At 49.4% G+C, this 20,591-nt stretch overlaps 1 protein-coding gene across 1 annotated transcript; it reads left to right on the top strand.

Annotated features, from left to right (window-relative positions):
* Window positions 1-10,769: 10,769 nt before the first annotated feature.
* Window positions 10,770-16,107, top strand: swsap1 (SWIM-type zinc finger 7 associated protein 1). The gene is made up of 2 exons (XM_070867037.1): window positions 10,770-11,280; window positions 13,284-16,107. The coding sequence occupies exons 1-2, from the start codon at window positions 10,777-10,779 to the stop codon at window positions 13,599-13,601; spliced, it is 822 nt and encodes a 273-aa protein (XP_070723138.1). The 5' UTR covers window positions 10,770-10,776; the 3' UTR covers window positions 13,602-16,107.
* Window positions 16,108-20,591: the final 4,484 nt, after the last annotated feature.

Genomic DNA, 20,591 nt, shown 5'->3' with positions numbered 1-20,591 from the left:
GACTGATTTTAAAAAGAGCCAGTACAGGCATGATGGGCCAAATGGCCTTCTGTGTTGTAGCTTTCTATGATTCTATCACATCATCATCATCATAGGCAGTCCCTCGGAATCGAGGAAGACTTGCTTCCACTCTTAAGAAGGAGTCCTTGGGTGGCTGAACAGTCCAATACGAGAGCCACAGTCCCTGTTACAGGTGGGACAGACAGTCGTTGAGGGCAAGGATGGGTGGGACTGGTTTGCCGCACGCTCCTTCCAATGCCTGCGCTTGGTTTCTGCATGCTCGCGGCGATGCGAGGTGCTCGGCGCCCTCCTGGATGCACTTCCTCAACTTAGGATGGTCTTTGGCCACGGTCTTCCAGGTGTCGGTGGGGGATGTTGCACTTTTTCAGAGAGGCTTTCAAGGTGCCCCTGTAACGGTTCCTCTGCGCACCTTTGGCTCGTTTGCCGTGAAGGAGTTCCGAGGAGAGCGCTTCTATATCTGAGAGACTATATAGAAGCACATCTTTCATTTAGACCTCAGTACTTGACAACATGCACCCAAATTTGCAGGCTTCCTTAAGTGGCAAGTGTCCCGATAGGAAGAGACTCCATCACAGGCAAACGTGATCTCTGTAGTTTTCTCAGCAGAGTAGGTTTGAATTCTCTTGTGCATAGTGAGGGGCTTCCATGTGTGTGAGAGCCAGTATTGACCAAAAGAAAAATACGCACACTGTTCAGTCCATGGAGATGGGCTGGAGGTGACCACAAAGGACTCAAGTCTCATTTATTTTCAGTAAGGCAACATTACCCTAATTTATAAAAACAAAAGCAGCAGGTCGGTCAGCATCAGTGGAAATAACAGACAAGGTGTTTCGGGCACGGACCCTCCGTCAGAAGATATTACAGATGAGCAGCATTTAGAAGGGACCGAAACACGAGGAAGAGGGACCAAAACATTGCAGGAATCGATTCCAAGTGTTGATGGCACTCTGTGTGAAGAATGTCCCTCTTGAGATCAGACGTAAACTTTATCTGTTACTAGTTTGTATCTGCGTCCCCTTGTCCTACTTTTGAAATTTAAATTATAGCTGTTATGTATGTATGTTAATGTATGTACTGTAACACTAGACCACTGAATGTATCTTCACACTGTATACACATACCTGTACCACCAGAGGGTGCTACTGGTGGAGACCTAAGGGTCACCTGTACACTGCAGGTAACCAAGTATAAAAGGGAGCTCACCTCTTGGTGTCCTCACTCGAGGAGCTGCAATAAACGGACTAAGGTCACGACAGTTCAAGTACTATACATAACATAAGAACATAAGAATTAGGAACAGGAGTAGGCCATCTAGCCCCTCGAGCCTGCTCCGCCATTCAACAAGATCATGGCTGATCTGGCCGTGGACTCAGCTCCACTTATCCGCCCGCTCCCCGTAACCCTTAATTCCCTTATTGATTAAAAATCTATCTATCTGTGACTTGAATACATTCAATGAGCTAGCCTCAACTGCTTCCTTGGGCAGAGAATTCCACAGATTCACAACCCTCCGGGAGAAGAAATTCCTTCTCAACTCGGTTTTAAATTGACTCCCCCGTATTTTGAGGCTGTGCCCCCTAGTTCCAGTCTCCCCGACCAGTGGAAACAACCTCTCTGCCTCTATCTTATCTATCCCTTTCATTATTTTAAATGTTTCTATAAGATCACCCCTCATCCTTCTGAACTCCAACGAGTAAAGACCCAGTCTACTCAATCTATCATCATAAGGTAACCCCCTCATCTCCGGAATCAGCCGAGTGAAACGTCTCTGTACCCCCTCCAAAGCTAGTATATCCTTCCTTAAGTAAAGTGACCAAAACTGCACGCAGTACTCCAGGTGCGGCCTCACCATTACCCTATACAGTTGCAGAAGGACCTCCCTGCTTTTGTACTCCATCCCTCTCGCAATGAAGGCCAACATTCCATTCGCCTTCCTGATTACCTGCTGCACCTGCAAACTAACTTTTTGGGATTCATGCACAAGGACCCCCAGGTCCCTCTGCACCACAGCATGTTGTAATTTCTCCCCATTCAAATAATATTCCCTTTTACTGTTTTTTTTCCCAAGGTGGATGACCTCACACTTTCCGACATTGTATTCCATCTGCCAAACCTTAGCCCATTCGCTTAACTGATCTAAATCTCTTTGCAGCCTTTCTGTGTCCTCTACACAATCCGCTTTCCCACTAATCTTTGTGTCATCTGCAAATTTTGTTACACTACACTCTGTCCCCTCTTCCAGGTCATCTATGTATATTGTAAACAGTTGTGGTCCCAGCACCGATCCCTGTGGCACACCACTAACCACCGATTTCCAACCCGAAAGGGACCCATTTATCCCGACTCTCTGCTTTCTGTTCGCCAGCCAATTCTCGATCCATGCTAATACATTTCCTCTGACTCCGCGTACCCTTATCTTCTGCATTAACCTTTTGTGTGGCACCTTATCAAATGCCTTTTGAAAATCTAAATACACCACATCCATCGGTACTCCTCTATCCACCATGCTCGTTATATCCTCAAAGAATTCCAGTAAATTAGTTAAACATGATTTCCCCTTCATGAATCCATGCTGCGTCTGCTTGATTGCACTATTCCTATCTAGATGTCCCGCTAGTTCTTCCTTAATGATAGTTTCAAGCATTTTCCCCACTACAGATGTTAAACTAACCGGCTTATAGTTACCTGCCTTTTGTCTGCCCCCTTTTTTAAACAGAGGCGTTACATTAGCTGTTTTCCAATCCGCTGGTACCTCCCCAGAGTCCAGAGACTTTTGGTAGATTATAATGAATGCATCTGCTATAACTTCCGCCATCTCTTTTAATACCCTGGGATGCATTTCATCAGGACCAGGAGACTTGTCTACCTTGAGTCCCATTAGCCTGCCCAGTACTACCCACTAGTGATAGTGATTGTCTCAAGGTCCTTCCTTCCCACATTCTTGTGACCAGCAATTTTTGGCATGGTTTTTGTGTCTTCCACTGTGAAGACCGAAGGAAAATAATTGTTTAAGGTCTCAGCCATTTCCACATTTCCCATTACCCTTACCTCGTGGAGTCATTATTAGAGTGCTTGCAAATACTACAATAGCAATATTCCAGATGTGACTTTCCCGCACCCTTAACCAATATACCTCTATATGCTCATCTCTTTCAAGGCTGCAAAACCCAAGGGCGGGGGGATGGGGGGGGGAATTGCGGAGCACCCTGTTGGGGGTGGTAAGAGCTGTAACTATTTTAGTTGTGCACTGATTAAAGCGGGGTGGGGGGCACAGTCCAAAAACTTTTTAAGTGCCCCCTTGTTTTTTTTTTGAGGGCACAATAACACAAGTTATACAAGTGCCCCCTGGCTAAAAGCGGGGCGGGGGGGGGCGGGGGCACTAAAACCGACAAGCATAGACAAATTAAACTTTAGACACTAACAGATCAAAACAAAATCTGGTTGCCGGGGGTGATGGTGCACTCCAGTCCCTCCGGCGCCCATCTCTCGTGGAAGGCCGCGAGCGTACCGGTGGACACCGCATGCTCCGTCTCCAGGGGACACCCTGGCTCGGATGTAACCGCGGAAGAGAGGCAGGCAGTCGGGCTGGACCGGCAACAGTCGCAAGGCTGGATTTCCTGCACCAGGTACGGAAGTCCAGCCCTGCAAACTAAATTTGCGTTACGGCCGCCACCGCTGCCCCCCCTCCCCCGAGAACAAGTGCGCCGTAAAATAACTCGCTCCATTTGCTTTGTGGGGCACAAGCGGGTTGGAAGGAATACGAGAGGGGTGCAGTGCTACGTGGTGGGATGCGTCGCGCTGTCTCGTAGAAAGGGACCTCCCCCTTTATCAAAGGGGAGGGCTAAACTGCCAACTTTGCGGGTCCTTACCTGGACCACCGGGGAGCGGGGTGCCGTTGGATCGGAGTGCCGGGGGCACCAACGTAAGGCACAAACGACCCAAATTTCTCCCCCCCCCCCTCAGTTTCTCCAGTCTTACCTTATTACTTCATAGAAACATAGAAACATAGAAAATAGGTGCAGGAGTCGGCCATTCAGCCCTTAGAGCCTGCACCACCATTCAATAAGATCATGGCTCAGTACCCCTTTCCTGTTTTCTCTCCATACCCCTTGATCCCCTTAGCCGTAAGGGCCATATCTAACTCCCTCTTGAATGTATCCAATGAACTGGCATCAACAACACTCTGCGGCAGGGAATTCCACAGGTTCACAACTCTCTGAGTGAAGAAGTTTCTCCTCATCTCAGTCCTAAATGGCCTACCCCTTATCCTAAGACTGTGTCCCCTGGTTCTGAATTTCCCCAACATCGGGAACAATCTACCTGCATCTAACCTGACCTGTCCTGTCCTGTCAGAATCTTGTATGTTTCTATGAGATCCCCTCTCATCCTTCTAAACTCCAGTGTATAAAGGCCCAGTTGATCCAGTCTCTCCTCATATGTCAGTCCAGCCATCCCGGGAATCAGTCTGGTGAACCTTCGCTGCACTCCCTCAATAGCAAGAACGTCCTTCCTCAGATTAGGAGACCAAAACTGAACACAATATTCCAGGTGAGGCCTCACCAAGGCCCTGTACAACTGCAGTAAGACCTCCCTGCTCCTATACTCAAATCCCCTCGCTATGAAGGCCATCATACCACTTGCCTTCTTCACCGCCTGCTGTACCTGCATGCCAACTTTCAATGACTTCGGTCTTTTAAGCCAGGGAACATCATTGTGGTTCTTCTCTGCTCCTGCTCCAACTCTTAACTTGTCCCGCATCTTTCTCAGTGACCAGAACAGCACACAGAACTCAGGGTGCCGTCCGACCAGAGAGCACGGTGCAGCTTGATCACCAACTTTCTCTGACTTGCCCACTCCTGCTTTGGCTGGGTGTAGCTCAATATCCCATTGGCTTTGTTGATTGATGCACTAAATTGGTCAAATGTTGAGCAACAGCACCTCTAAGTAAACAGTTCTGCTTTATCGAATCGTACAGAACAGGAGGCCATTCGGTCCATTGTGTCTGTGCTGGTTCTTTTAAAGAGCTATCCAATTAGTCTCACGTTCCTCATAAATTTTTCTTTTGGGTACGTCATCATCATCATCATCATAGGTAGTCCCTCGAACGAGGATGACTTACTTCCACACCAAAAGGGATGAGTCCACTGATGTTTCAATGGAGGACCCGATATTCCAGTCCTGAACTCAAGGAGTGGAAGATGTCTGTGCGTGGATTTTTTTAACGTGTGGCGGCCGTTGCACACCAGCCACCACACGGGCTCGACAGAGCTAGGTCTTGGTCCAGTGGCAAGGGTTAACCCAGGACTGGAGACCAGCTCTGCTGCACGGACCTAGTGCGCGCACATATCGCAGTGTGGGCTGGGCCCGTGCTGCCCCTGGGCCCTCGCTTCTTCTGGGCCCCGCACCCTCATTTGCTGCACCTCCGCCATGATCCCTCACCATTCCTCTGCTACGATCACTCGCCGCTCCTCCGCCACAAACGTCCACCGCACTTCTGCCACGATCTCTCACCGCACCTCCGCACTAAACATTTGCCGCACCTCCGCCATGATCTCTCACCGCTCATCTCTTGTCCCAGCTCAGCCACGATCTCTCAGCGCTCCTCTGCCTCAATCATTCGCTCACGTGGCCCTGTTAAGGAATGCACGAAATTTAACATGGGAAAAGCCAGTTCAGGGTTGCGCAGGACTGGCAGGGAGCTTAGAGGGAGCGTTAGTCCCACTATTCACACTCTGGTCCCATATCCCTGCATGTTTTTTCTTTTCAAGTATATATACAATTCCCGATTGAAAGTTACTATTGCATCTGCTTCCACCTCCTTTTCAGCCAGTGCATTCCAGTTCATAATAACTCACTGTGTAAAAGATATTCTCCTCATCTCTCGCTAGCTCTTTGCCAATTATTTTAAATCTGTGTCCTCTGGTTACTGACCCGTCTGCCAGTGAAAACCGTTTCGCCTTACTTACTCTATCAAAATCCCTCATAATTTTGAACTCTTTTAAATCTCCCCTTAACCTTCTCTGCTCTAAGGAAAACAATCCCAGATTCTCTGGTCTCTCTACGTAGCTGAAGTCCCTCATCCCTGATACCATTCTGGAAAATCTCCTCTGTATTCTTCATGTAGTTATCTAGATGGCAACAGCATTGAAGCACTGACCACGCTCGTCCAGCTCCGCTGGGCAGGCCACATTGTCCGCATGCCCGACACGAGACTCCAAAAGCAAGCGCTCTACTTGGAACTCCTACACGGCAAGCGAGCCCCAGGTGGGCAGAGGAAACGTTTCAAGGACACCCTCAAAGCCTCCCTGATAAAATGCAACATCCCCACCGACACCTGGGAATCCCTGGCGCGTGACCTCCCTAAGTGGAGGAAGAGCATCCGGGAGGGCACTGAGCACCTCGAGTCTCATCACCGCGAGCATGCAGAAAGCAAGCGCAGGCAGCGGAAGGAGCGTGCGGCAAACCAGACTCCCCACCCACCCTTTCCTTCAACCACTGTCTGCCCCACCAGAGACTGTAATTCCTATATTGGACTGTACAGTCACCTGAGAACTCACTATTAGAGTGGAAGCAAGTCTTCCTCAATTTCGAGGGACTGCCTATGATGATGATGATGATGAATTATCTAGGTTGCCCTTAAATTAGGGATACCAACCAATATTCCCTCTAATTTCATTTGACAGAGCTAGGCCTTAAAGGGGTCGCACAGACCATTCAAAATAGTGTGCATGCGCGACTTTTGTATTGAAAAGCTGGCTCCGCAGGTCCCCTGGACCTCTTTTTCTTTTACCAAGCTTTTAGTCACCTATATTAATATCTCTTTTATTTATGCAAACTACAGATATACTCTCTGTGTAGTCACTGTATAGTTTGTCAGATGGAGACTTGTTTACCAGAGGTACCATCAACAAGGTTCACACTGTATACACTATGCTGGCACCACCAGAGGGTGCAACTGGTGGAGGCCCAGGGGTCACCTGTACACCACAGGTACCCAGGTATAAAAGGGAGTCCACCATGTGTGATCCTCACTCTGGAGTTACATTAAATGGACTAAGGTCATTACAGTTCAAGTGCAATACTTTAACTCGTGGAGTCATTGTCAGAGCATCTAAAGACATAACAATTTCCTTGTGTCAAATTTTGTTGGATAATGCTCCTGTGAAGCGCCTTGGGACATTTTACTATGTTAAAGGCGCTATATAAGTGCAAGTTGTTGTTGTTGTGATCTATGACGGGGTTGACTTATGAGGAAAGGTTGAGCAGGTTGGGCCTGCACTCATTGGAGTTTAGAAGAATGAGAGTTGGCTGCGCGGGTTCCCTGGACCTCTTCCTCCTCTCCCGGGAACTCACTTTCTCTCTGGTTGCAGGCAGGCAGGCAGGCAGGCAGGCAGCATGTGGAAGCTCCTTCTCACCCGGCTCACAACTCCCGAGTGGCCACTCCCACACAACAGCTCCACAACTGTTTTAAGTTGAAACATTAATACAAATGCCCTCTTACTAAAGGGGGCACTAAAACCGACAAACTTAAACAAATTAAACTTTAGACATTCAGGAGCAAATTAAAATTTGGTTGCCGGGGGTGATGATGCACTCCAGTCCCTCCGGTGCCCACCTCTCGCGGAAGGCCGCGAGCGTACCGGTGGACACCGTGTGCTCCATCTCCAGGGACACCCTGGCTCGGATGTAACCGCGGAAGAGAGGCAGGCAGTCGGGCTGAACGACCCCCTCGACCGCCCGCTGCCTGGACCGGCTGATGGCCCCCTTGGCTGTGCCCAGGAGCAGTCCTACGAGGAGGCCTGCCGACCTGCCCGCTCCCCTCCGCACAGGGTGCCCAAAGATCGGGAGCGTGGGACTGAAGTGCAGCCAGAATTTGAGGAGCAGCCCCTTCAGATAATGTGATAACAGCTGCAACTATTTCGTTGTTGGACATTACTACAAGTGCCCCCTGATTAAAGTGGGGCACTAAAACCGACAAACTTAAACAAATTAAACTTGAGACAGTCAACTGAAATCAAATTAAAATTTGGTTGCCGTGGGTGATGATGCACTCCAATCCCTCCAATGCCCACCTCTCGCGGAAGGCTGTGAGCGTACCAGTAGCGTGGCTGTGCAGCTCAAAGGGAACATTGGTGCCAAGCCTCCAGGATTGGCCCAGAGTCTCCAGGAATTGAAGGTTCACCTCCGTTACAGCAACTCAGAAAATGTTTAATTTTCTTTGAATTTTCTGAGTGATAAATACAAATTATTGGAGATGGGGAAAAATGTCTGTTTGACAGTCGAGTGTCATCCAATCGGATAATGAAAAGTCTTTCCGCCTTCCGATTGGCTCGGGAAGGCGGGGCACCATGAGGGTGGGCACGTTGGGTGACCAATGGCGGGAGTGCGAGGTCGGGTCATGCAATGAGTTGGCAACCCAAATCTGAACCGCAACTACGGAGCAACACTCCAGCTTGGGCCCAACCAGTGAGCTTACAAAAGTTTAGTATAACCTCCAGTAACAATTTATATTTATAGACCACATTTAGCGCAGCAAAGCATCCCAAGACGCTTAACAAGAGCAACAGCAGTGAAAACATTTTTGACACCGAGCCACGGAAGGAGATTGTAAAATCGTGGAAATATACAGCACGGAAGGAGGCCATTCGGCCCATCGTTTCCGGGCTAGCGAGAAAAAGAGCTGTTCAGCCTAATCCCACTTTCCAGCTCTCGGTCCGTAGCCCTGTAGGTTACAGCAATTCAAGTTGTACATCCAAGTGCTTTTTAAATGCGGTGAGGGTTTCTGCCTCTACCACCCTTTCAGGCAGTGAGTTCCAGACCCCCACCACCCTCTCCTCCTCAAATCCCCTCTAATCCTTCCACCAATTACTTTAAATCTATGCCCCTTATTGCCCTCTCTGCTAAGGGAAATTGGCTCTTCCTCTGTGTATATAAGAACTCCACAAGGCTGAGTACTGTGAGCTAAACTGAGTGTGACCTTAGTCTTCTTTATTACAACTCCAGAGTGCCTAAACAACATGGCAGCCAACCTTTTATACTGGCCCTGCACATGTGTGCAGGTAACCATTGGGACTCCAACAGTCGTGCCCCCTGGTGGCAAGTATTACATAGTTACATACATAACACTCTGCACTCTATCTAGGCCCCTCATCATTTTATACACTCCAATTAATATCCCGGCCAATATTTATCCGAAGTAACTATTGTACTACACTTTTCTTTAACAGACAGCCACCCCCACTCATATTACACTTTTTTGACAGACATGCGACAAGCCCTGCCCCTGTCAAGCTCCAAACCCCCCTCCCGGCCCGAATCATTCCATGCATGTCGTGCTGAGAAGCAAGACCTGAGGCACCGGCTCTATCCCCCCCAGGCTGGCCTGGGGCCGAGAGAGAGAGAGTGAGAGAGGCTGGGGGGGGGAAAGTGAGAGGCTGAAGGGCGGGGAGTGTGAGAGAGGCTGGGGGGGTGGGGAGAGTGAGAGAGGCTGGGGGGAGAGGGGAGGGGGAGAGTAAAAGAGGCTGGGGGGGGGGGGCCAGAGTGAGAGAGACTGGGGGGAGAGGGGAGGGGGGAGAGTAAAAGAGGCTGGGGGGGGGCAGAGTGAGAGAGGCTGGGGGAGGGGAGAGGAGAGGCTGGGGGGGGCGGAGAGAGTGATGGCTGCAGGGGGAAGAGAGAGAGAGAGACGGGAGGGGGATCGAAGGGGAGAGAGAGAACTCGGGGAAGACGGATCACGTTCTTCCAACCCCCGACAAAGGATATCATTGGAGCGGATGATATCCAGAAGTAACGACACTGTCACTATTCACTTCATACACAATAAACCGGTTAACAATCTGCACACAATGCCCCATCTATGGTGGGGAGGGTGTTGGGGACGGGGAGGAGGGAGGGAAGGATGCACTTGCACTTGGGTAAGGCACTTCGGCTGGGGAAGGCATGCACTTGGACTGGGGTCCGGCACTTCGGCTGGGGGAGGGATTTACTTGTACTGGGGTAAGGCACTTTGGCTGGGGGAGGGATTTACTTGGGCTAGGGTACAGCACTTTGGCTGGGGAGGAATTTACTTGGACTAGGGTAAGGCCCTTGCTGTCTTCTGGGGAGCTCTGTCCTCTGTCGCTTCAGGAAGTCAAAGTGGATCGAGTTACAATTTGCAAAGTCAGTGAGACCTTGGGACGGGCAGTTCCAGTGACACATTCCTGTGAAACTTCAGGGTGTGGCTTATCCTCAAAGGGGACCAATCACAGACAAAGGGTGGAGCATGGTGGCCATTTGTGCAGTACAAATAAGTGCATCCATATTTATCCCCCACTCAACATAACAAAAAAAACAGATTATCTGGGTCATCATCACATTGCTGTGTGTGTGTGTGTGTGTGTGGGAGCTTGCTGTGCGCAAGTTGGCCGTCGTGTTTCCCACATTACAACAGTGACTGCACTCCAAAAAAAGTACTTCATTGCTATAAAGCGCTTTGGGCCATCCGGTGGTCGTGAAAGGTGCCATAAAGATGTAAGTCTTTCTGCCCTCAGCCCCAAGATGTCAGGACAGATGACCAAAAGTTGAGTCAAAAGTTTTAAGGAGCATCTTAAAAGTGGGAGGAAGAGAGGTAAGGACGGGGGGGGGGCTAAGGGGTCCCTTGCTTTCTGAACTTTAACACTCGGGGTAGTGGGAGGGATGACAATTTGTGAGTGTCAAATATCCGCGGGAAACTGCTACTTCTGAACCAGGAAGTGAAACAGTTCAGAGAGGAGGAGGAGGATGGCTGGAATTTTACTGACTGTGCTCAGTGCGGGAGCTGCCAGGGCAGCAGACTTGACTGGGGAGTGGGACACAGCTCAGCTGGGGAAGGCTTGCCTGCTGCTGGGGGAGCCGTCCTGCGGGAAAAGCTCCCTGCTCTTCCTGGCAGCAGCCTCGCAGGCTGGGCAAGAGGGCGGGCGTGTGCTCTTCCTGGCCCCCAGCGCAATCCAGGCGCTGCCCGCGCCCCTGCTGCGCCTGGAGCCCCGCAGCCTGCGCAGGATCCAGTTCGCCTACCCCAGCTCGGCGGAGGAGCTGCTGGAGGCACTGGCCTCTCTGCACCAGAGCCCGGCCGTCTTGCCCTCCCTCATCCTGCTGGACGGGCTGGAGCACTACCTGCAGGCGGGCTGCGGGCAAGATAGCGCCTCCCAGGCGGCGCTAATCGCTGCCTTGCTCTGGGACAGCGCTGCCTGGCTCTCCGAGAAGCTCCGACCCAACGCAGAGTGCCAGGTCATTGTAACATTCAAGGTGCAGAACAATCTTCCGAACTCTTGATGGTTTTTTGTTGTTGCATTTTATCCTAATAGACTTTTGAAGGTGCAAAAAAGTTAACATCTTCCAAACTCTGATGAATTTTGCATTTTATCCCAATAGACTTTTTTTGAAAGTGTATAAAAAGTTAAATCTTCCAAACTCTGATGAATTTTGCATTTTATCTCAATAGACTTTTGAAGGTGTATAAAAAGTTAAATCTTCCAAACGTTGCTGATTTTTTTGCATTTTATCCAAAGTTTTATTCTTTATTCATTCTGGTCTTTTGCCTCGGTGTGGCTCAGTGGGCAGCACTCTCACCTCTGAGTCAGAAGGTTGTGGGTTCAAGTCCCACTCCAGGAACTTGAGCACATCATCATAGGCAGTCCCTCGAAATCGAGGAAGACTTGCTTTCACTCTAAAAGTGAGTTCTCAGGTGACTCTACAGTCCAATACAGAAATTACAGACCCTGTCACAGGTGGGACAGACAGTGGTTGAGGGAAAGGGAGGGTGGGACTGGTTTGCCGCACGCTCCTTCCGCTGCCTGCGCTTGTTTTCTGCATGCTCTCGACGATGACACTCGAGGTGCTCAGCGCCCTCCCGGATGCTCTTCCTCCACTTTGGGCGGCCTTTGGCCAGGAACTCCTAGGTGTCGGTGGGGATGTTGCACTTTATCAGGGAGGCTTTGAGGGTTTCCTCTGCCCATTTGGGGCTCGCTTGCCATGTCGGAGTTCCGAGTAGCGCGCTTGCTTTGGGAGTCTCGTGTCGGGCATGCGGACAATGTGGCCCACCCAGCGGAGCTGCTCGAGTGTGGTCAGTGCTGGGGATGTTGGCCTGAGCAAGAACACTGATGTTGGTGCATCTGCCCTCCCAGGGGATTTGCAGGATCTTGCGGACATAGCGATGGTGGTAATGATAAGGGGTCGGCCATTTAGGACCGATCTGAGGAAAAACTTCTTCACTCAGAGAGTTGTTAACCTGTGGAATTCTCTACCACAAAAAGTTGTTGAGACCAGTTCGTTAGATATATTCAAAAGGGAGTTAGATGTGGCCTTTACGGCTAAAGGGATCAAGGGGTATGGCGAGAAAGCAGGAATAGGGTACTGAAGTTGCATGATCAGCCATGATCATATTGAATGGTAGTGCAGGCTCGAATGGCCTACTCCTGCACCTATTTTCTATGTTTCTATGTAATACTCCAGTGCTTTGAGGTGTCTACTGTACATGGTGTCTCTGAGCCATATCATCATAGGCAGTCCCTTGGAATCGAGGAAGACTTGCTTCCACTCTTAGCATGAATTCTTAGGTGGCTGAACAGTCCAATACGAGAACCACAGTCCCTGTCACAGGTGGGATAGACAGTCGTTGAGGGAAAGGGTGGGCAGGGAGCCTGGTTTGCCGCACGCTCCTTCCGCTGCCTGCGCTTGATTTCTGCATGCTCTCGGCGACGAGACTCGAGGTGCTCAGTGCTCTCCCAAATGCACTTCCTCCACTTAGGGCGGTCTATGGCCAAGGATCCCCAGGTGTCAGTGGGGATGTCGCACTTTATCAGGGAGGCTTTGAGGGTGTCCTTGTAACGTTTCCTCTGCCCGCCTTTGGCTCGTTTGCCGTGGACGAGTTCCGAGTAGAGCGCTTGCTTTGGGAGTCTCGTGTCTGGCATGCGGATTATGTGGCCTGCCCAGCGGAGCTGATCGAGTGTGGTCAGTGCTTCAATGCTGGGGATGTTGGCCTGGACTAGGACGCTAACGTTGGTGCGTCTGTCCTCCCAAGGGATTTGCAGGATCTTGCGGAGACATCGCTGGTGGTATTTCTCCAGCGACTTGAGCTGTCTACTGTACATGGTCCACGTCTCTGAGCCATACAGGAGGGCGGGTATTACTACGGCCTTGTAGACCATGAGTTATGAGGGACTGATCTTCAAACACTCTTTTCCTCAGGCGGGTATTTAGTGTTAGCATGCACACAGGCTGACGAGTTTCTTTTGTTTTGAACTCTTTAGACGCTAACTCAGGATGAGACTGCGGCGGACCAGAACCTGCGTATAATCGAGCGCTATTTCCCACTGAAATGTGTGGTGAGGGAGGAGCCATGTGAATTGGAAGGGGCTCAGAGCTTCTACATTTCGTTTACCGGCTCGGTGAGAAATGAGCCCCCGGAGACATGTGCGTCGCAGAGCGTAGAGGACTGTACCTGGGAGCTGATTTATGAAGCGGATAATGTGAGAATCCATCCCGTAACAAGAGAGCCGAGGGAGAGTGAAGGGACCCCGGACGCCTGGGGATTAGGGGAAGGAACCTCCAACAATCTGCTTTCATAAGGCTCATTAAAGTTCATCCTTCATTTCGTGCCCCAACTGCATTTCCAATGCACCGAATGACTTCCTCTCCACTGCTCTACTTGGCATGCTGTTCCAAACACCGCACTGTCGGAGGGGCCGTCCTCTGGACTAGACCGTAAGCAGAGGCCCCGTCTGCTCTCTCAGGTGGATTAAAAAGATGTTGGTCGAGGGAAAAATGTTCAACGGGATACCTGGAGACTCACACCCCTGCTCTACTTCAAATAGCGCCTTGGGATATTTTACGTCTGTTATGTATTTGCTTGATGGGTTCTTTGCTTAAGAATTTATTGCTGTTAAGAACTAGATGGTTGATTCGCAAAGAGTTTAACAATCACACGACACATTACCAGTTCATAAGAACATAAGAAATAGGAGCAGGAGTAGGCCATAAGGCCCCTCGAGCCTGCTCCGCCATTTAATACGATCATGGCTGATCTGATCATGGACTCAGCTCCACTTCTCCGCCCGCTCCCCATAACCCCTTATCCCCTTATCGTTTAAGAAACTGTCTATCTCTGTCTTAAATTTATTCAATGTCCCAGCTTCCACAGCTCTCTGGGGCAGAGAATTCCACAGATTTACAACCCTCTGAGAGAAGGAATTTCTCCTCACCTCAGTTTTAAATGGGCGGCCCCTTATTCGAAGATTATGCCCTCTAGTTCTCGTCTCCCCTATCAGTGGAAACATCCTCTCTGCATCCACTTTGTCAAGCCCCCTCATAACCTTATACGTTTCTATAAGGTTACCTCTCATTCTTCTGAATTCCAATGAGTAGAGGCCCAACCTACTCAACCTTTCCTCATAAGTCAACCCCCTCATCTCCAGAATCAACCGAGTGAACCTTCTCTGAACTGCCTCCAAAGCAAGTATATCCTTTCGTAAATATGGAAACCACAACTGCTCGCAGTATTCCAGGTGTGGCCTCACAACCATCTGCCTCATCGTGGATTGCCCCGAACCCAACTGGCTGGGGTTTTATTGAGTCTTGTGAACATCACGTGATTGGCTAAGCCACTCCCAGCTCGACAGCTCGACCGACCTGTGAGCGTGCCCACAGGTGCATACATTACAACGTCCACTTGAGAGGGCAGGCAGGTCCTCAGTTTTATGACTTGTCTGAAAGATGGCACCTCTGACAGTGCCGAGATTTTAGTGCTCAAGTCCCTGGAGTGGGACTTGAACCCACAACCTTCGAACTCGGAGGCGAGAGTGCAGCCCATTGAGCCACGGCTGACACCCGCCCACTAAGTTTGAGCTTACCCATGGAGAATATCTGGTTCTGTTCAACGTATCGACGTTTACCTTGTCTGTACCCTTTAGGATCTTCAGTACTTTTATCACGTCGCCCTTCATTATCGGGGAGGCCTCCAAAGTTCAGTGCTTAAAAAGTTCAGTGTTTAAGTTGACTGTGTGGAAAAATGAAAGAATGCTGTGTTCAGCAGTTGAGGTGGGTGAGGGGTGGGACCCTAGCCTCGGGAAAGAAAATATTAAATGGTGTCGAGAGGTTAAACCCGGACCAGCACTTCACACCAAGCCAGGAACATCGAGCCAGGGGAGCTTGATTTAAATGTGTGTAGCAGTAAATATAGAACAGTTATTAGGAGAAACATGGTTGCTGATAAGCATTGCCAGACAACATTAGTGGTGTTCAAACTTCAGTTGGATATTATAATTGAGGTTACAAGAGGAGAGATCTTCAATGAGCCTTTCCTCTGATTGTTTCTCTTCGAAGGTTGGAATACAGAAGAGACATTGTTCAGAAAAGTTAAATGCAGCACCTCTTGGCTACCACTGGGTGGAGCTCTCCTCTCGGAACTGACTCAGCTGTGAGTGAAGTTTGGAGGGCAAAGTCTTAGGGCGAAGAATTTGGTGTTGCCCGATTAGAGCCGGTGACACCGTCTGGTTGCTAGCTTTAGCGCTGCGCGATGTTTACTGCCTGCAACCGGGATATTCACTGTTAGCGCCCCAAGGTCAGCTGACCTCCCCTTTCGGCGCTGGGATGCCGGTTACCTAGCGCCAGAACTCGGTGCGAGTTAGCACAGTGGAGCTAAACAGAGCGCAGTACCCTATATCAATACTTCAAAATCAATTCATTGGCTTTGAAGCCCTTTGGAGTGTCCTGAAAACATGAAAGGTGTCACATAATTACAATGTTGTTTCGTTCTCTGTGTCAGCCATGGCTCAGTGGGTGGCACACTTGTTCCTGAGCGTGCGAGGATATGGCCAGGCTTGGGGTTGTGATGACACCCTTGGACAAATAGCTTGATGATGGTCCCTGTGCAGGCTTAATGATGCAGTGTGGTGATTTGGTCGAGGAACAAGAGGGCGACCAGCCAATGTATTGGAAGGAGGAGGGGCTGAAATAAAGAGATGCATGTACCGTTTTCTCAAAACAAATGAGTTATGCATTTCAAAGTTATTTAAAAGTCTTGTTACAGAATTGTTTTTTGATATTGCTGCTTAAACGGAGTTTGCCTGTGGTATAAAAATGTCGAAAGTTGTTCTTTGTGTTGATATTTTGTCAAATCTGTGTCCTCCCCACTTTGCCGGGAAGCACCAGGAAATCTCTGCTCACTGAAGCCCAACACACATTGATGACACACCAGGAAAATCCTCTCCACACAGGCACTGGCATCAGTAGTTCCCAGTGTCAGCTGTGGCTCAGTGGGCAGCACTCTCGCCTCCGAGTCAGAAGGTTGTGGGTTCGAGTCCCACTCCAGGGACTTGAGCACATAAATCCAGGCTGACACTCCCAGTGCAGTGCTGAGGGAGTGCTGCACTGCCGGAGGTGCCATCTTTCGGATGAGACGTTTAAACCGAGGCCCCGTCTGCTCTCTCAGGTGGACGTAAAAGATCCCACGGCACTCTTTCGAAGAAGAGCAGGGGAGTTATCCCCGGTGTCCTGGGCCAATATTTATCTCTCAATCATCATAACATAAACAGATTATCTGGGTCATTATCGCATTCCTGTTTGTGGGAGCTTGCTGTGTGCAAATTGTCTGCCGCGTTTCCTACATTACAACAGTGACTACACTCCAAAAGGACTTCATTGGCTGTAAAGTGCTTTGGGACGACTGGGAGTTGTAAATAGGCGCATTATAAAAACATGCAAATCCATCAGGTACGTCACCTGAGATTGGACTCCATCAGTGGATCCGCAGTTTAAATGGACGCCCCAACTCCCTACCGATCAGAGACTGGTGCTGGGACTGAAGTTGACCATTCATATCCGCTCCTGCGGTAACCTTTAGCTCCCTCTCTGAGACATGTCCCTTCGCACTGGTGGGAAGCATCTCGCCGTTCAAACAAATGGGATCCCAACTCCACAACAGTTGTAACTCGCACCGAGTCTCGTTCACCCATCACCCCCTGCGCTCGCTGACCTATATTGGCAATGCCTCGATTTCAAAATTCTCATCCTTATTTTCAAATCCCTCCATGGCCTCGCCCCTCCCTATCTCTGTAATCTCCTCCAGCCCCACAACCCCCTGAGATGTCTGCGCTCCTCTAATTCTGCCCTCTTGAGCATCCTGATTATAACTGCTATATAAGGTATTGGTGAGGCCACACCTGGAGTACTGCGTGCAGTTTTGGTTTCCATATTTACGAAAGGATATACTTGCTTTGGAGGCAGTTCAGGGAAGGTTCACTTGGTTGATTCCGGGCATGAGGGGGTTGACTTATGAGGAAAGGTTGAGTAGGTTGGGCCTCTACTCATTGGAATTAAGAAGGCGAGGTGATCTTATCGAAACGTGTAAGATTATGAGGGGGCTTGACAAGGCGGATGAAGAGAAAATGTTTCCACTGACAGGGGAGACTAGAATTAGAGGGCACGATCTTAGAATAAGGGGCTGCCCATTTAAAACACAGATGAAGAGAAATTTCTTCTCTCAGAGGGTTGTAAATCTGTGGAATTCGCTGCCTCAGAGAACTGTGGAAGCTGGGACATTGAATAAATTTAAGACAGAAATAGACAGTTCCTTAAACGATAAGGGGTTATGGGGAGCGGGCGGGGAAGTGGAGCTGAGTCCATGATCAGATCAGCCATGATCTTATTGAATGGCGGAGCAGGCTCAAGGGGCCGTATGGCCTACTCCTGCTCCTATTTCTTATGTTCTTATGCTCAACCATTGTTGGCCGTGCCTTCTGTTGCCTGGGCCCCAAGCTCTGGAACTCCCTGCCTAAACCTCTCCGCCTCTCTACCTCTCTTTCCTCCTTTAAGACGCTCCTTAAAACATACCTCTTTCACCGAGCTTTTGGTCACCTGTATTAATATCTCGTTCAAATTTTGTTGGATAATGCTCCTGTGAAGCGCCTTGGGACATTGTACTATGTTAAAGGTGCTATATAAATGCAAGTTGTTGTTGTTGTGATCTATGAAGGAATTGTCTTATGAGGAAAGGTTGAGCAGGTTGGGCCTGTACTCATTGGAGTTTAGAAGAATGAGAGGTGATCTTATTGAAACGTCGATAAGATTCTGAGGGGGCTTGACAGGGTGGATGCAGAGAGGCTGTTTCCCCTCGTGGGGAAATCTAGAACTAGGGGGCATAGTCTCAGAATAAGGGGTCGCCCATTTAAAATGGAGATGAGGAGGAATTTCTTCTCTCAGAGGATCGTGAGTCTGTGGAATTCTCTGCCCCAGAGAGCTGTGGAGGCTGGGTCATTGAATATATTTAAGGTGGAGATAGACAGATTTGTGAACGATAAGGGAGTCAAGGGTTATGGGGAGCGGGCGGGGAAGTGGAGTTGAGGCCAGGATCAAATCAGCCGTGATCTTATTGAATGGTGGGCCGAATGGCCCACTCCTGCTCCTATTTCTTATGTTCTTATAACCGAAGCCTACATCAAGACACCACACAGTCCTGGACTCTGGTTAAAGTGTTAAAACTGCAGTGCTACCACTCAGAGAATGTTTGCCAAGTTTCCGTTATAAATGTGGACACAGGAATTTATAAGAGGAAATATAAAAATAAGCTCAGAACGCAGGGCTTTAAAATGGGGACTGAATTAGTTCTGCGCTCCCTGGTCCAATTAACCCTGGGTTATCCTGAGCACGATATGTGATCTTCACCTGCCATGTGCAACGCCGTGAGAGGTCAACTAATGGTATGGTCACTGTGTCAGCTGTGGCTCAGTGAGTAGCACACTCGCTCTTAGTCAGAAGGCCGTGGGTTCAAGCCCCACTCCAGGAACTGGAACACAAAGATCTAAGCTGACACTCTAATGCAGTACTGAGGGAGCGCTGCACTGTTGGAGGTGCCGTCTTTCGGATGAGACATTAAACCGAGGCCCCGCCTGCTCGCTCAGGTGGACATAAAAGATCCCGTGGCACTATTTTGATGAAGAGCAGGAGGAGTTATCCCCGGTGTCCTGGGGCCAATATTTATCCCTCAATCAACATAACAGATTATCTGGGTCATTATCACATTGCTGTTTGTGGGAGCTTGCTGTGCGCAAATTGGCTGCTGTGTTTCCAACAGTGACTGCACTTCAAAAAGTACTTCATTGGCTGCAAAGCACTTTGAGACATCCGGTGGCTGTGAAAGGCGCTATATAAATGCAAGTATTTCCCACTGGGCGCGTTTGCACCCACGACTTTTGCACGTGTTTCGTCTTTCTGTGTGCCCAGGAACACCAACGGACGTGCGTTTCTCTGAAAAACAGGCTACCTTTGCACGAACGTCTGCCAGTAAAGCAGTAGAAATGCGCGAAGCAGCCTCTGATCTTATCGTCCCATCATGTTTGCCTGCTTGCGTCAACTATTTGGCACAGTAAGTCAAAAAATTCAGAGGCAGATAAGCATCCTCAGCTCTCACCCGGCTGACTGGGACAAGATAAACTTTTCGCGCGTATGAGCACGTTTGTATCTTGGTGGCCAAGTTCAGCCTATGCACAACAGTTGAGAGTTTCCCCAGTGTTCCAAGCCCAAGTGCAAAAACAAGCAGTGTACGCTCAACAGGACAGAGAAGTCTTTGAGCATTTTCCGCTTTTAATTCTTCCCCATCCTTTGGTCTCGCCTTCGGTCCCAGCTGGAGGTCCGTTGCTTGTGAAGATCTATGCCAGCCTCTCGGAAATGCGGCTGAGATGAGGAGGAATTTCTTCACTTGGAGGGTTGTCAGTCTTTAGAATTCGCTGCATAAGAACATAAGAAATGGGAGCAGGAGTAGGCCATTCGGCCCCTCGAGCCTGCTCCGCCATTCTTTAAGATCATGGCTGATCTGATCATGGCCTCAACTCCACTTGCCTGCCCGCTCCCCGTAACCTTTCCCTCCCTCAACATTCAAAAATCTGTCGATCTCAATCTTAAATCTTTTCAATGACCCAGCCTCCACAGCTCTCTGGGGCAGAGAATTACAAAGATTCGCCACCTTCTCAGAGAAGAAATTCCTCCTGATTTCCGTTTTAAATGGGCGGCCCCTTATTCTGAAACTATGTCCCCTAGTTCGAGATTCCCCCACGAGAGGAAACATCCTCTCTGCATCTACCCTACCTCAGAATCTTCTGCGTTTCAATAAGATCACCTCTCATTCTTCTAAACTCCAATGAGTACAGGCCCAACCTGCTCAACCTTTCTTCATAAGACAATCCCTTCATCTCAGGATACCCCAGAGGGCTGTGGTTGCTCAGTCGTTGAGTGTATTCAAGGCTGAGATCGATAGATTTTTGGGCACTAAGGGAATCGAGAGATAATGGGAATCAGGCGGGAAAGTGGGGTTGAGGTAGAAGATCAGCCATGATCTTATTAAATGGCGGAGCAGGCTCGAGGGGCCATATGGCCGACTCCTGCTCCTAATTCTTATGTTTTGGTATGATAAACACCTCGAGTCGAATAGTCCTTTGATTTTTCATTGACGCACCATGTTGGTGGAGTCTCTTTAAAGCAATGCTTCACCGTTGACTGAGTCATTGTACATGACTCCGAGACACCACAGCCTCACGACTTTCTGCCCCTCTTTCTCTTAAAGGGAT

The sequence above is a fragment of the Pristiophorus japonicus genome, chromosome 24, assembly GCF_044704955.1.
Source record: "Pristiophorus japonicus isolate sPriJap1 chromosome 24, sPriJap1.hap1, whole genome shotgun sequence".
In the NCBI taxonomy this organism is placed as follows: Eukaryota; Metazoa; Chordata; class Chondrichthyes; family Pristiophoridae; genus Pristiophorus; species Pristiophorus japonicus.
Note: the sequence above shows the minus strand (reverse complement) of the source record. Positions and strands in the feature narration are given on the sequence as shown.